The 12963-nt window shown below is 43.3% G+C and overlaps 1 protein-coding gene across 1 annotated transcript in view; it reads right to left on the bottom strand.

Annotated features, from left to right (window-relative positions):
* Positions 1-1847: 1847 nt before the first annotated feature.
* Positions 1848-12963, bottom strand: part of LOC120836303 (valine--tRNA ligase) — a 58680-nt gene continuing 47564 nt past the window's right edge. The window contains exons 23-26 of the mRNA XM_040209087.2: positions 8746-8857; positions 8279-8451; positions 2803-2952; positions 1848-1972 (exon numbers count right to left, since the gene is read on the bottom strand). Coding sequence (XP_040065021.1) covers positions 1904-1972; positions 2803-2952; positions 8279-8451; positions 8746-8857 — 504 coding nt within the window. The 3' untranslated portion in view covers positions 1848-1903. The remainder of the gene's footprint in view (positions 1973-2802; positions 2953-8278; positions 8452-8745; positions 8858-12963) is intronic.

The following is a 12963-nucleotide window of genomic DNA, read 5'->3' as shown; positions in this document are numbered from 1 at the left end:
AGCCAATAAGAGTTTAGCTTTCTGACATTATCAGCATTATCGCAATTCCTGTGCAAGAAGCAAACGAACTTGCGCTTTGCACATTAGCCGAGACAAAGTCAACGCCTCCATGTTTTTTCATTCTTCCAATTTTATCGTGTTCACCTCTGTAATTATTTGTTCACCTTACATGAATTTTTTCATGAACACAATGTGGCCAACTAATGCAGCGCCAATTAAAGTTGCCAGCATCAAATTAAATTGAATATTGCAATGTGCTCCTAGTAAAGGGAATCAACTTTTTCTAACTTTTTTATTCTTGTGCAGCGACAATAAAATGTTTCTTTTATGTATTTTATTGGTTTGATTTGTGCAGGCACTGAAAACAATGAACTAGCTGAGACCGAAAATTCTTAAATCATGAGAAGGTAATCGGTGTACATACCATGATCTAAATTGCTTACAATTTTTCTTTCCATGCTGACAACAGAAAGAGTGCACTTTTGCTGTAAGCGGGGCATCTGCTGTGGTAAAATGATCTAAAGTACATGCTAGCTGTGATTTTGATTGTGGTTCGACTGCATCTGCAGTCAATCCTCAGATGCAGCTTTTGTTCTACAGAAGCCAGTCACCATTAACTGATGGAAGCACAAATGACAGGCATCCCGGGCTTCTTTCTCCGACAGCTACCCCATAAAAATGAGCTGTGCAATCATGAAATTATTTTCAAACAGTGTAACAGAATATAATGAAAGATTTTCCATTTATTAGTACTAAAGTAGTGGTTAAGATACAATCCCCTTTAGGCAAAAGTAATAAATCAAAATTAAAAATTATGTTGAGTAATTAGATTACAGTAGTTTGATCGCTGTAATTAAACTACCACCCAAGGTTCAAAACTTGTTCTGTACGCTTTTTCATGGTCAATATCCTATAATAATGTTTAAGTCATAATTGCACTAATTTATTTCTTACTTAGTTGACTAAGATGTTTTAAAAATCATGTTGAAATGCTTAACACTTAAAATTTTATGACATTTGCATACTACATGTGCGAGGTCCACAAGACGCTACCACAGCACTGCATGAAAAACTTGGGACTGAAGCAATTCCTTTCTTGTCCACAGGATGCATTTAAGCTAATACAAGTATTAAAATCAAGAAATTAAATGCACTCGGGTGGAGTGGAGACTTAATACCTCACATTTCTACCACCTTCCAAAAAAACAAAACAGTGATACTACTGCATACCACAGGTAAACAAAAAGAACATAATAAATGAAGCCAAGAAAGATCTGCGACTATACTTGGCATCGACTACTTTGTGCACTACATTGCCAGGGCTAGCATAGCTTCCATGGTAAAGCAGCCCCGCACTCTTGCGAGAGCACGTGACTCTGTCTCGCGTCTCAAGTGCCGTTCGCACACTTGCAACAGGGTACGACCAAGTGAGACAAGACCGGTTTTTAAGCCTCTTGCAACGGCGTAGAACCTGCTCCGCAGCAGCGTATCTGGTCTTCCACCGTCACAAGAGGCTTAAAATCCGGTCTTGTCTCTCTTAGTCGTACTTGGTTGCAAGTGTGGGAACGATGGTTCATTTCTATGTGCCCGCGCAACTAACTCTGATAGAGTTGGAGGACTGTGGAAGCTACGCTAGCCTTAACAACGCAGCACAAAATGGTTGACGCCAAGTGTAAAACTGGCAGCAAGCCAAACCGGAATGTTTTTTATTTTGCCGATTTTGTTGTCATTTTTTTTACTATTTAGGTATGTCACAATGGGCCATCTTAACCATGTCAGGCAGTGACCTCTTCAAAGAGGAATAAGACAATAGCAGAATTCAATGTGAGAAAGAAAGTCACCAAAAACGAAGGTTAAAAAATTTATAGTTTATATTATCAGAGTAGAGATCCAAGCATTGTATTCAGTCCATGAGCTTCAGGGTAGAAATAGACTCCACAATCCTCGCTAGCTCTCCTTCAACTTGCTGAACCTGCAAAACAAACAAAAAGAATGATGTGCACAGTCAAAGGTAGGCTTTGCACCAAGTGCCTCCTTGATTCATCACCCTACATGGACCCATGTAAAGTATAGATGGCGAAGCCAAAGTGCAGCATTCCTTTTGCCATTAACTCCTCATTGGCAGAAAGGGGTCACACGCATAAAAATGATCCGAAGCACTTGCGAGGATCACTTTCGTCCGATGTACAGTAGCTCGACACCGGAGTCAGTTGTTTGCCAAAAGTAGTTGTGGCCAGTGCTGCCCAGCATCTACTTAACCCAGCACTCCGAGTGCAAAAGAAAGGTCAATCACAAATGGAGATTAGGAAAGAACAGAATGTGCGGTCCAATTACGAGCGGCCCAATGACTTCTTCCCGAGATTGCAGTCACCGTCAGCAACACCTCTAGAGCTGGATATTGATCATTGCAAGATTCAATATGCCTCTCACGGATCAAGCTGAGATTTCATCACTAGGCAGTTTGTCCGCTAACGCGAGCAAACAACAGGGTCTGCCTGCCACGAAGTGCCACTTGCAGATGTAAACGAAACAAGAAAACACTGTACATCGTCTGCTAGGAACTGAGTGCCATGGCACGTTGACATCGGATGCAGTCTGAAGATGTGATTGTCCGCCATTTCACATTGGAAGCGATCGGTAACTCTTGATTCCTTTGCGAATCTCAAGTCGTTCCGCCACTTTGCACCAGCTGACATCAGCCGGTGGATGAATGAAAAAATACTCCAGATCGTCATAAGTGAAATAAGTACACTGACCTGACAGAGCATACAAAACAAATTCATTGGACCCCCTCAGGCTCACCTTCTCATCGTTGGCTGCCTGCACGGCGGGGGGCACCTTGGTGGAGTAGTCCGATGCCGCCATGGCCGCCCTCAACTTCGTCAGCTGTGCTTGCAGCTTCTCCTCTTTCTGCTGCATGCGCTCTATCTCCTTGGCCGGGTCTACCACTCCCTGCATCGTGCAGAAAAAGCAATGCCGTCTGTGCTACGTCGCTTCTCTACAGCTCGAGAGCTCAAATGCTCTTGTCGTCATCATCGCACTCCAGTAAAATCGCAAGCAAGGAAATGATATAGCCCATGGTATCTCTAACTGTTTTCCTGGGAACAGAGGAGTTTTCTTAGAGTGGCAGTCCTTTGAGCTGCCCAAGTTCCTCGGCAGATCGCCACACTAAAACATTTTTCCAGATTATTATTTATTTATTTTTGCTGATACTGAGGCTTTCCATTGAGAGCCATTGCAGGAGTGGGATCAATGGCAATATACAGAGAAAATAAATGTGAGCAATTAAAAAGTGGTTTAAGAAAGTTTGTTGTTAAGTGCAGCGGTGAAATTTTCGATGAAAGAAAGCGCTGGAAAATTAATACTTAAAAACATTGTTTTAAATTTGTGTTGCTTTATAGTTCAGGTGTGATTGATCCTGGTTGATCCAGTGGATGAAAAGGTGATATAAATTTCAACATTAAAAAACCGTCAACACTAGTTTAACGAGAATTTAAGCGCAGTGAGCCGCTAAATTGACCACACACCAAATATTCTCAGCTTTCTTCCTAGAATGTACGCCGCACGACACTACTGCATAAACACAACGTCGAAGCTCTTCTGAATTTTACTTCGAAAGGGCATTGGCAGGTGCCATATTTTACCGCTTAGGTTAGTACACCAAATGAGCATTTACAAACAACACTAGTGGTCTTGATAACAAGCTCTCAGCATTAAAGAAAAGAAGAAAAAAAAAGATTGTTTGTTTGCAGTGTTGTATTCTGCACATTACTGTTACTGAAGTGTAAAACTCTTCGAACATTTTCGCTATAAGAATGTAGGAAGAGGAAGGTGATCTTCAATTGCGACTCAAGGTAGCCAGGAGTTCTCCAAACTCAAGTTCATAGTGTGGCTGCTCCGGTATATCTCAGAAAACACGTGGAAGCAAAACAAGTTTGCTGCAGCTGGAATTCAGGGCTCCAGTGACGACCATCATTGCTGGGAGTGGATGGCTTTACTTTGGAAGTGACTTTGGAAGGCTTTACTTTGGAAGCTGTATGTCACTGATCCTCGACAGAGGAAATGTATAGACCCGTATCTCAATGTAACTGGAAAAAAAACAAAAAACAAAGGCTGCTAAGACCGAATATAAATAAGTTACCTATTGTTAAATTTTAGGTTCATAGGTTGAAGTATAGGGTGACTGAAATAACCAGGCTCGGTCTGAAATGGGCTCTAAAAATCGGCACGGCACGTAGCAACCTCGATTTTGCGTCAAAGGTGTATTTCACAGGTCCGCGTTTTCTTGTAAAATTACAAAGTGTAGCTCCCTTTCTGTAAGAAATTGGGCCAAAAAACTTGCCACAGATAATGGCGGACGGTGATGCAGATGACCGAGTTGAATGGCGGGGCACGTTCGGCACATGCATTCATAGATGGCGCTAGCTCCTTATCGAGACTGCTCGCGACCACTGTGATCTACTAAAATTAACATAATCTTTTTGTAGTGTACCTTTGGTTTAAAAATAGATACGGACAATAAAAACAAAACTTGAAGTTAAAAAAAGAAGAAAAAAAAAGAGGTTGCATAACGATGACGTTCTTGCTGCCGACGAATTTTGTCTGTGTGTCGTCTGCTTTCTTTCGCTGGTTGACTACACCTTCCGACGCTGCTCCCGACGCCATCTTTCAATATGTGCACCAAACACGCCCCCCCATCACTCAACTTTGTCGTCAGCGTCGCCGCCTGCCGTCGATCTTCGCAAGTTTTTAGAACGCAGCTCTTAGGTGCCTGCTTCCAGGTTGAGCGGAGTTGCTGTTGCCGTCGGCGCAATTGCGCGTTGCATTATGGGACGTTTCCCATAATGACATCACACATAACGTCATCACGAAGGTAAAATTTTCCCGCTAAATTTGGCAGGAAATTTTTTCACTAAATTTAGCGGGAAAGCTTTTCCACTAAATTTAGTGGGGAAACAGTCCCGCTAAATTTGTGGGGAAATTTTTCTGCTAAATGTAGAAGAGAAATGTTCCCGCTAAATTCAGCAAAAAAATTTCCAGCCAAATATAGCGGAATATACACGTGACGCCACACAGCTTGGGAAAATTTTACCGCTAAATTTAGTGGAAAAATTTCCTGCCATATTTAGCTGGAAAATTTTACCGTCGTGATGTCACACGTGACATCATGTGATTGAATATGACGTCACGTGAAATCAAACAAAAAAACTTTTCCATCAATTTAAAACCTCAATGAGGTTGCAGTATTGAATAAATAAATAAATAATAAATTTAGCGGAAAAATTTCCTCGCTATATTTAGCGGGGAAATGGGCAACACATGACCTCAAAACCAATTCAGTTTCCCCGCTAAATTTAGCGGGGAATTTTTCGCTCAATTTCCCGCTAAATTTAGCGAAAATTTCCCACTAAATGGGAGGGGAGCAGGAGAGTAGGAGGGGAGGGGGAGGAGGGACATACCCTCCCCTCCATACCCCCCCCTTCCTCCTTAAGAGCTGCGCTCTAATTCAGCATTACAGAAAATTGTAAATGTCTTGGCTCTATTTCTAACAAAAAGAGAACTAAGCTTTGTAATTTCACAAAAAAAAAAAAAAAAACGACTGGTGAGTATACACTTTTGATGAAAAGTTCAGATTGCTACGGGCAGGCGCCGATTTTTACGGCACATTTTAGATCGAGCTTGGTTATTTCAGTATACAGGGTGTTTCTTCTTAGTCTTAACAGGTTTGTTTATAAAAAAAAAGGCGTGAAATCTACACTAATGCAGTTTGTGCAGAGAGTCATACGGCCAGGGGGACATAATATAGGATGCCAACAGTAATGATCAGTCGGCTAATTAACTGAAATATGTTAAATAACATAGTAATTAATGAACATAAACATGTATGGTTCTAATCATAAACTTCCTGCGTGAAATCGAAAACCACTAAAACAGTCAATATTAGAAAGACTTGGAGCACATGGAAAGCACGGTAGAACGCTGAACTTGGGATATTATGTCCTCCTGGCCGTACAACTTACTTGCACAAACCAAATTAGTGCGGCTTTCGAGGATTTTTTTTTAAACAAATTTGTTAAGCTTAAGGGCACTGACACATCAAAATTATATATTTTTTTATTATCTGAAACGATTGAAAACGATGCCGGGACATTACCCTCAAAATTCAAAACTTGGGAATTCAGTATATGTGAAGTAAAAAAACAATTACCAAATGCCGAATTCGAAGTTCCCGCGCGAAATCGGAATCCTGACAGTCCATTTTCTTTCACAACTTCGTGCTGTTGCCATCGCGACCAGCAAGGAGGAAAGGAGCGAGTGCCGGCAGACCGGTTTTGAGCGGTGTCGCCCATTTTCCGTGGGAAAATACAAATCCAGGAGGCGGCACCACAACGGACTTTGATTTTTGGTATTTCAAAAAGAAGGGCCGTAGTGCGTAAAAACATGTTTTACGATTGCCGTTATTAAATACTATAGAAATGTCGCCTACAAAGCTTGTAAATTTCATGATTCTTGACGTCACAAATCAAAAGAGGCGAGGAGGCAAAAAACGGGAGAGGAAAGCGCCAAAAATAAAAAGGCGCACACACGTGAGAAAAAAATTCTTTCACAATGCGTTTTTTTTTTTTTGCATGTCTATGACTACAACGTGCATCGTTTTAAACAATAAAAAAAAAATATGACCCTTGGGGTGTCAGTGCAGCTTTAAAAAAAAAAACACCCTGTATAATAAATGTCAAAGAGATTAAGTGAGATAAAGAGATATTTCTAACAAGGTGCAGAGTTGGGCTGGTTGGTCGGAACAGTTTTTTTGTGCGTTCCTTCTTCTAGTACTACGTCTTTTTGCCCCATTTTTTTTACTTGAGATATTTTCACACCTTTTGATATGTTGGGTCTAAAGGCCCAACTACATGGAGCGTTTTTCATGTGCCTTCCTGGCGTCAGCTTCCGCACACGCCTGACAAGGAAGAAAGCAGCTAACCCCATGGAGACAAGCTACCAGCTGGCATCAGATGGATGGTAATGGCTATACCCTTTGTAACGGGTGGCAGCTTGCACCACCTAGCCTAACGTTTCGTCATTCCTTCTATTTTAAAATTTTTATATATTTTGTTCTAACACTACCCTTCCCCCTCCTCTTTTAAAGTGTTTCCATTGCTTATTTTTATCTCTATTTTATTTTTCCCCCTTCCTATATCTTTTCCACCAATCTTCCAAACTCCTGTTAGGTACCGCAATTCTTTCCCTATCCATTCGTCCATCCATGTCCGGAAAACCCAGTGCCCCCTCCAAATCTGTAGTCATTCCCACCAAGAGGGTGGGACGAAGCCCCCTGCACCTTAAAATTACATGTTCTAAAGTTTTCCTCTTGCGTTTGCATATGTTGCATAGACTGTCTATTTCCTGGAATTTAGCCCTATACGTTTTCGTTCTTAGCACCCACGTTCTAGCTTCAAACAGCAATGAGCTCCCCAATGAATCATCATACAACTGTTCCTTCTTTATTTCTTGTCTTTTTGCCCTGTATATTGTTAAAGCTGATTTCCCCTGCATTCTCTCTTCCCACAATTTCCTCTCAGTTTCCTTTACCCCCTTTTCTAGTGATATGCTCTGATCGGCCCATCTCGTTGAATGTATTTAGATCTCAGCTTACGGGTTCGCAAGCTGAGATATCCATAAGAGTGCTGTGCAGTGTTGCCAGATTGACTAACCCTCAAATACAAAAAAACCAGAAACAACCACCTGGTAAGGCTGTATTGGTGCTCGACAAAAAGGTAATATTTAAAAGTTACATAGTATCTTTTGCTTTAATTTTACACCAAAGAAAAAGTGCCTATCTCAAAAAAATCAAATACCTTGCTGCTTTGGCTGTGCGGAAAATAAACTCAAACGTTCCAGCAAAGGTCGCGTCTGGCCTCAAATCCGCCATGCGCGACTCTGATTGATCCTTGCCTGGCAAGCTATGTCGATGCCAAGACCTGGTTGGGACAGAAGTTGGCTCGGGCCACCCAAGGTGTGGCTGGGCTTTCAACCATTTTGGAGCACCAATCAAAAGCGAAGCAGTCTGGTATCGATTGGACACATGAACTTTTAAAAAAGAAACATAATTTTTCTAGAGAGAAAGGGTGCAATAACCGTACTGCTAAATACTACGGTACTACATAAAAAAAGCTCTGGTTGTTCCACTGAAACCGGGGCAGTAGCTTTGTACTAAAATGTGGCAAACGCTCTGGCTGGAAAGCCTGAGAGAGCATAGTCTGGTGGAGTTGGTGACTCCCACCTTGAGCATGAGGTAGGCTTGGCAGGAGTCCGAAATGGTGGTCATGGCACAGCCAGCCGGTACCGCAGCGCCGTCTTCCAGCAGCTCCACCTCGGAGGAGCAGGTGAGGGTGGCAATCACTCCACCCAAGGACGAGATGATCTCTTTCCCACTGCCACTGCACTTGGCGTACACTGCATGCACACAAAGTGGAGAGAACTTAGCGAGCGAGAAAGTAGCGTCTGCTGCAGTCTATCGTAAGGTGAAATGGGGTGCATGTAATTAGGGATCTTTATTCGTGCCGTAAAATATGGAGCAAGTGCCAACCCAGAAGTAGGAGATGATCTTGCAAAGCTGGGGGATGGGCGCTTGTTAAGTTAGGTTGGGTTTAGGTTGGGTAGAGGAAAATTTAGGTTAGGTTAAGTTACTGAAGAAACCAACATGGCATGCCAGACACCACAGAAAGACGGAATGTTTGTGGCACTCACAGTGAACCTTGTTTTTGGTGAGGTTGTAGTCAGCCCTGAGGGAGCGCACCTTGTGCACAAAGTCTTGCATGAACGTGATTCCTTTCTCCAGAGACTCGTCCCTTGGAGGAAACTGGCAATTGAGGAAATGAAAACAAAAAGTGGATAAGACGGACAGCAGACAGCTGCGTCAGTACTGTCGTCATCTCAAGTCTGTTGGCTGTGCGACTGCTTTCTTGCTTTCACAAACATCAAGGGTTCATGCTTCTAGCTGTCACAACAAACAGGCAGTGCGACAGGTAATGTTCCATCCAAACATGGGGGGCTCACACTAGTGAAGTGTGACTCTGTGTTTGAGAGAAATGACACGCAATCAAAAGGAACACTCGACCAAAAACTGAACAAAATTTTAAAACAAGTTACTCAAAGAATAAACAGGGAGACAGACACAACGACACATCTTTCGAATAAAAGATGTGTCGTTATTCTTTCAGCAGCACATATTTCTACCACCGTGCTCACCTTCTAAACAAAATCTTAAGGATCCTCAAAATCCAAAAAGCTATTGCTAAAAATGTGCATTTGCATCTTGATCTATCCATTAAAACATCACATGCGGAATTGCAATTTATAAAGGACGCTGCAGACACCAATTCCAGCCTAAGCCTTCTATTTGTTTGTCTTGTGTTTACTGGTTGCCATGCATCAATGTCTTCATCCCCTTATGCTCCCCATCTACCCAGACTAATTTGTGTATTGCCGTTGCTCGTGGCGATGCCACATTGTTTTGGAGCACCCTATGTATTTGCACTTGTCATTGTTACTGTTTTATGCTCTCGTGTTATGTGCCCCCCTTATGTAATGCCCTCAATGAGGGCCTTTAAGAGAATTTGAATAAATAAATAAGCATATGATGCCTTGCCTAGCGCCATTACTACGTCTCCCTTTTAAAAAATTGTTTATTTCTTTTCTTCTTGGAGCCTGCTGTGCAGGTGTCTGACAATTGGCCAACTCTTTTCCACCATAGCGTGGTATACTTAGCCACGGTCACTGGTGAAATCGTAGCTTCATTAAGAGTGCAATTCTGCATTAATAAAGCATATGTGAACTACTACACTTGTGAACAAAACCTGACAGGGGCATGAACACTTGGACACATCTCCCATCTCTCCTAGAAAGTTAGTAGGGTAGTACTCTACATGGCTTGCACTGACGTCACATCAGCCGCCATTGTGGTTACTTTGCTGCTGAGTGCGAACTCTATGCAATATAAATTTCACACCCCCGAATTTGTTTTTCTCAGCAAAATAAGTTGGAATGACCACCAGCACGGTGCGATGCATGCCCTGTGCAAGCTGTGTACTTGTTTTTATGAGTTAATTTTTTTCACAATGCCGGCAGTGAGACCAAAGCAAGAGTCGTAACAGCAAACTCGGTTCAAGTAAAGCAGGATGCTGCCAGTTAGCCGGAGATACCTCGATTTTCTGCAGCACGGCTTATTTTATGCGGAAAATATGCTAATATTTATCAAGGGCCCTCAAAAGAGTGCGTTTGATAACTATGGTTCATGCTTAAAAGATAAAAACAGCAAAGTATGTTAGCCAAGATCTTTTTCTTCTTGCATTGTGAACACTATCAATGAATGATCACTATGTACTTCAAATTTCTGCACCCACATCACCGGATTTTTATTGTGTTTCTTACAAAGTTGTCTTGAGGAAAAGCTGACCGAGATTCAATACTTCTGCTGAGACCCGTTATTACGAAGTCAATGGGAATCGTAAATTAATTTGCTATATTTGCTTCTTCATTATATTTGGACTCCATGAAAGTAACACGGCAAAAAAAAAATCACAACATCTCCACGTGGTGAATGATGTTGATTGGGGCGAAGCTCTGGCGGTGCTGATGATACTGATTTTATTGTTCATAGGTAGTGCTGATGGTGCCGATTTTTTTCTTATTGCTCATAGGTAGTGCTGAGTTCCGGGTTGTGTTTCGACTTCATTATTACTGCTTTATGGTAGGTGAAATGCAGAGCCAGTGGTTCTTCTAGCGGATCAGCTTGGATCCGCTAGAAGCCGCGGGAATGCATCTCCACCGCTTAAGTAGCAACGGTCCATGTCAGAAACAGAATGTGTGGTATGGAACGTGGTTATATATGCATTTGAGCATTTGACCGCAGCGCCCTCTCGTCTATAAACGTTGAGCCAATGAATGCAAAGTTTAACGCAATTATATACGCATTTGACCGCAGCGCCCTCTCCTGTATAGACGTTGAGCGGCTACATGTAACGTTTCATCCATGACAGAAACCCCAGCTCTTCAGTTCCTACCACATCTCAGAACCCCCTACTCGTCCCGCAGTTGTGGCCGAGTGGTTAAGGCGACGGACTAGAAATCCATTGGGGTCTCCCCGCACAGGTTCGAATCCTGTCAACTGCACAAACATTTTTTCTTTTTATGTGAGCACGGACGCCGGCCGGCCAGACGGACGGACGGACAAGGCTAGACCCTAAGGAGCTACGCCCCTAATAACACAAGCCGTCACAGGCACATGTTTATCGTGCCTGCAGAAAGTGGTATACGCTTCCCTGCATGCACTTTCTGCTAGATCGGAGCTGCATCTTGCCAACTGCGAGAAGAAGCTCCGAATGAAGAAAGACCCTGCGAGCTACGTACAGACCGTATCGATAGCTGCGATGGCCGCCGTGGAGAACACCGGCGGCGAAGCGGCATTCTTTATGTTAATGTGCACTTCGTCGGAGGATGGCACGCTTTTGTTTAAAGGAGATTGCCTTCCTCTTTCCCATTGAGGTGCCAGCAGTGCCTGGATCCGGTATCGTTGAGTGGTGATGATTTGCTGAATCGGTGCTTGAGCAAAGTTTGACTTTCGCGCGCAGAGAGCGGCCACACTGACCAGCGATGCTGACACGGAACACGAAGCAAAAAAGAAGTGCGCACGGCACCAAGCTCGCACTCAAGTTTGTGTTTCGTCGGTACAGAGCACCAAGATCTGAGAGAGGGGCAGCTGCTCAATCAGAGTCACGTGGTTTGTGGACCGCATTTGCAAAATGAGCTGCAGCCTGCAAGGAGTCGAAAGTGTTCGCCATCTGCAAACGTCTCCGCCTCTCCGCCCGGTTTTTGTTGCCATGCTGGCCACGTGACAACCTAACGCAGGCACACTTGAGCCAATCTGCCCAGGAGGCATCCGCCATTAAATTTCCAATGCTCTCCTCGGAGGGAGTTGCTCTCTTTCTTAAATTTAGGCTCTCTTCGTGGGTACGTCGTAGCTAAGGCTCTAAATGCCCCTAATGGCATGCCACGACAGCTTCTCCACGTTCGATGCGAAAAAGCCACTTCCTAGCTAAGGAGCAGGGAGCGGACGACGATGCAGAGGCTGCCGCCAACAGCCTTCATGGCATCGTCTGCTGCACGCTCTGGGTGGCTAATCGGCTGCAGCAGCAAACTGCGGCAGTGTGCGACTTTGTAAACTTTCTGAATTTTATTATTTTTTCAGTTATCACAAAATGTTTCTTCACTATATCTGTAGGAGCCACTCAATTTCCTTTGCTAAGAACAGACACAAATACGTTGAATGACTGCAAATGATAAATGGAAATCGTGATTGCTTTGCTTTAGCCGGCAATTCATTATACCGACTTCGTTATAAGCAGGCGGAACAGTACTAGGGAAATACAAGGCAACACTTGATTCAGCTTCAGCCCCAAATGTATGATATCTTCCTAAAATGCAGCACATACACCACTCATTTATGAAAGAGAGATGCAACGAAAGGCTTTCGTACTTTCCATATACCCATAACTGATTACCTATATGAGGAAACATTATAACGAGTTGCGAAAAGACCAACAAGGCACCACAAACAAGCTTGTCACAAACGGTGTTTGTTACACTCTCAATAAGAGTGCAGAGTCTGGTAGTCATATTTTCAATAATATCATGATGACATATGATGCAACAGATTTATAGTGCATTCACCGATTTTGGGGGCTTCTGTGTATCGCTGTCGGCAAAAGCGGCGGCGCTCTCATTCTGGGCATCTTGTGTTGCGCCTACGCGAGGACAACAACTTGACGAAGTGCAGTAATTTATTCTACATAGTGTCGGGGCTGGCTAGCAGAGGCCAGCAGGCTCTAGTGGCCAAGCGCTACCCGCTTCCACACCGGAAGTGACCATGAGCAGCATCCAGCAACACAACCCCCATCACCTCCAGCA

Source organism: Ixodes scapularis, unplaced genomic scaffold (assembly GCF_016920785.2).
Source record: "Ixodes scapularis isolate PalLabHiFi unplaced genomic scaffold, ASM1692078v2 PGA_scaffold3__209_contigs__length_174095766, whole genome shotgun sequence".
Classification (NCBI taxonomy): domain Eukaryota; kingdom Metazoa; phylum Arthropoda; class Arachnida; order Ixodida; family Ixodidae; genus Ixodes; species Ixodes scapularis.
Note: the sequence above shows the minus strand (reverse complement) of the source record. Positions and strands in the feature narration are given on the sequence as shown.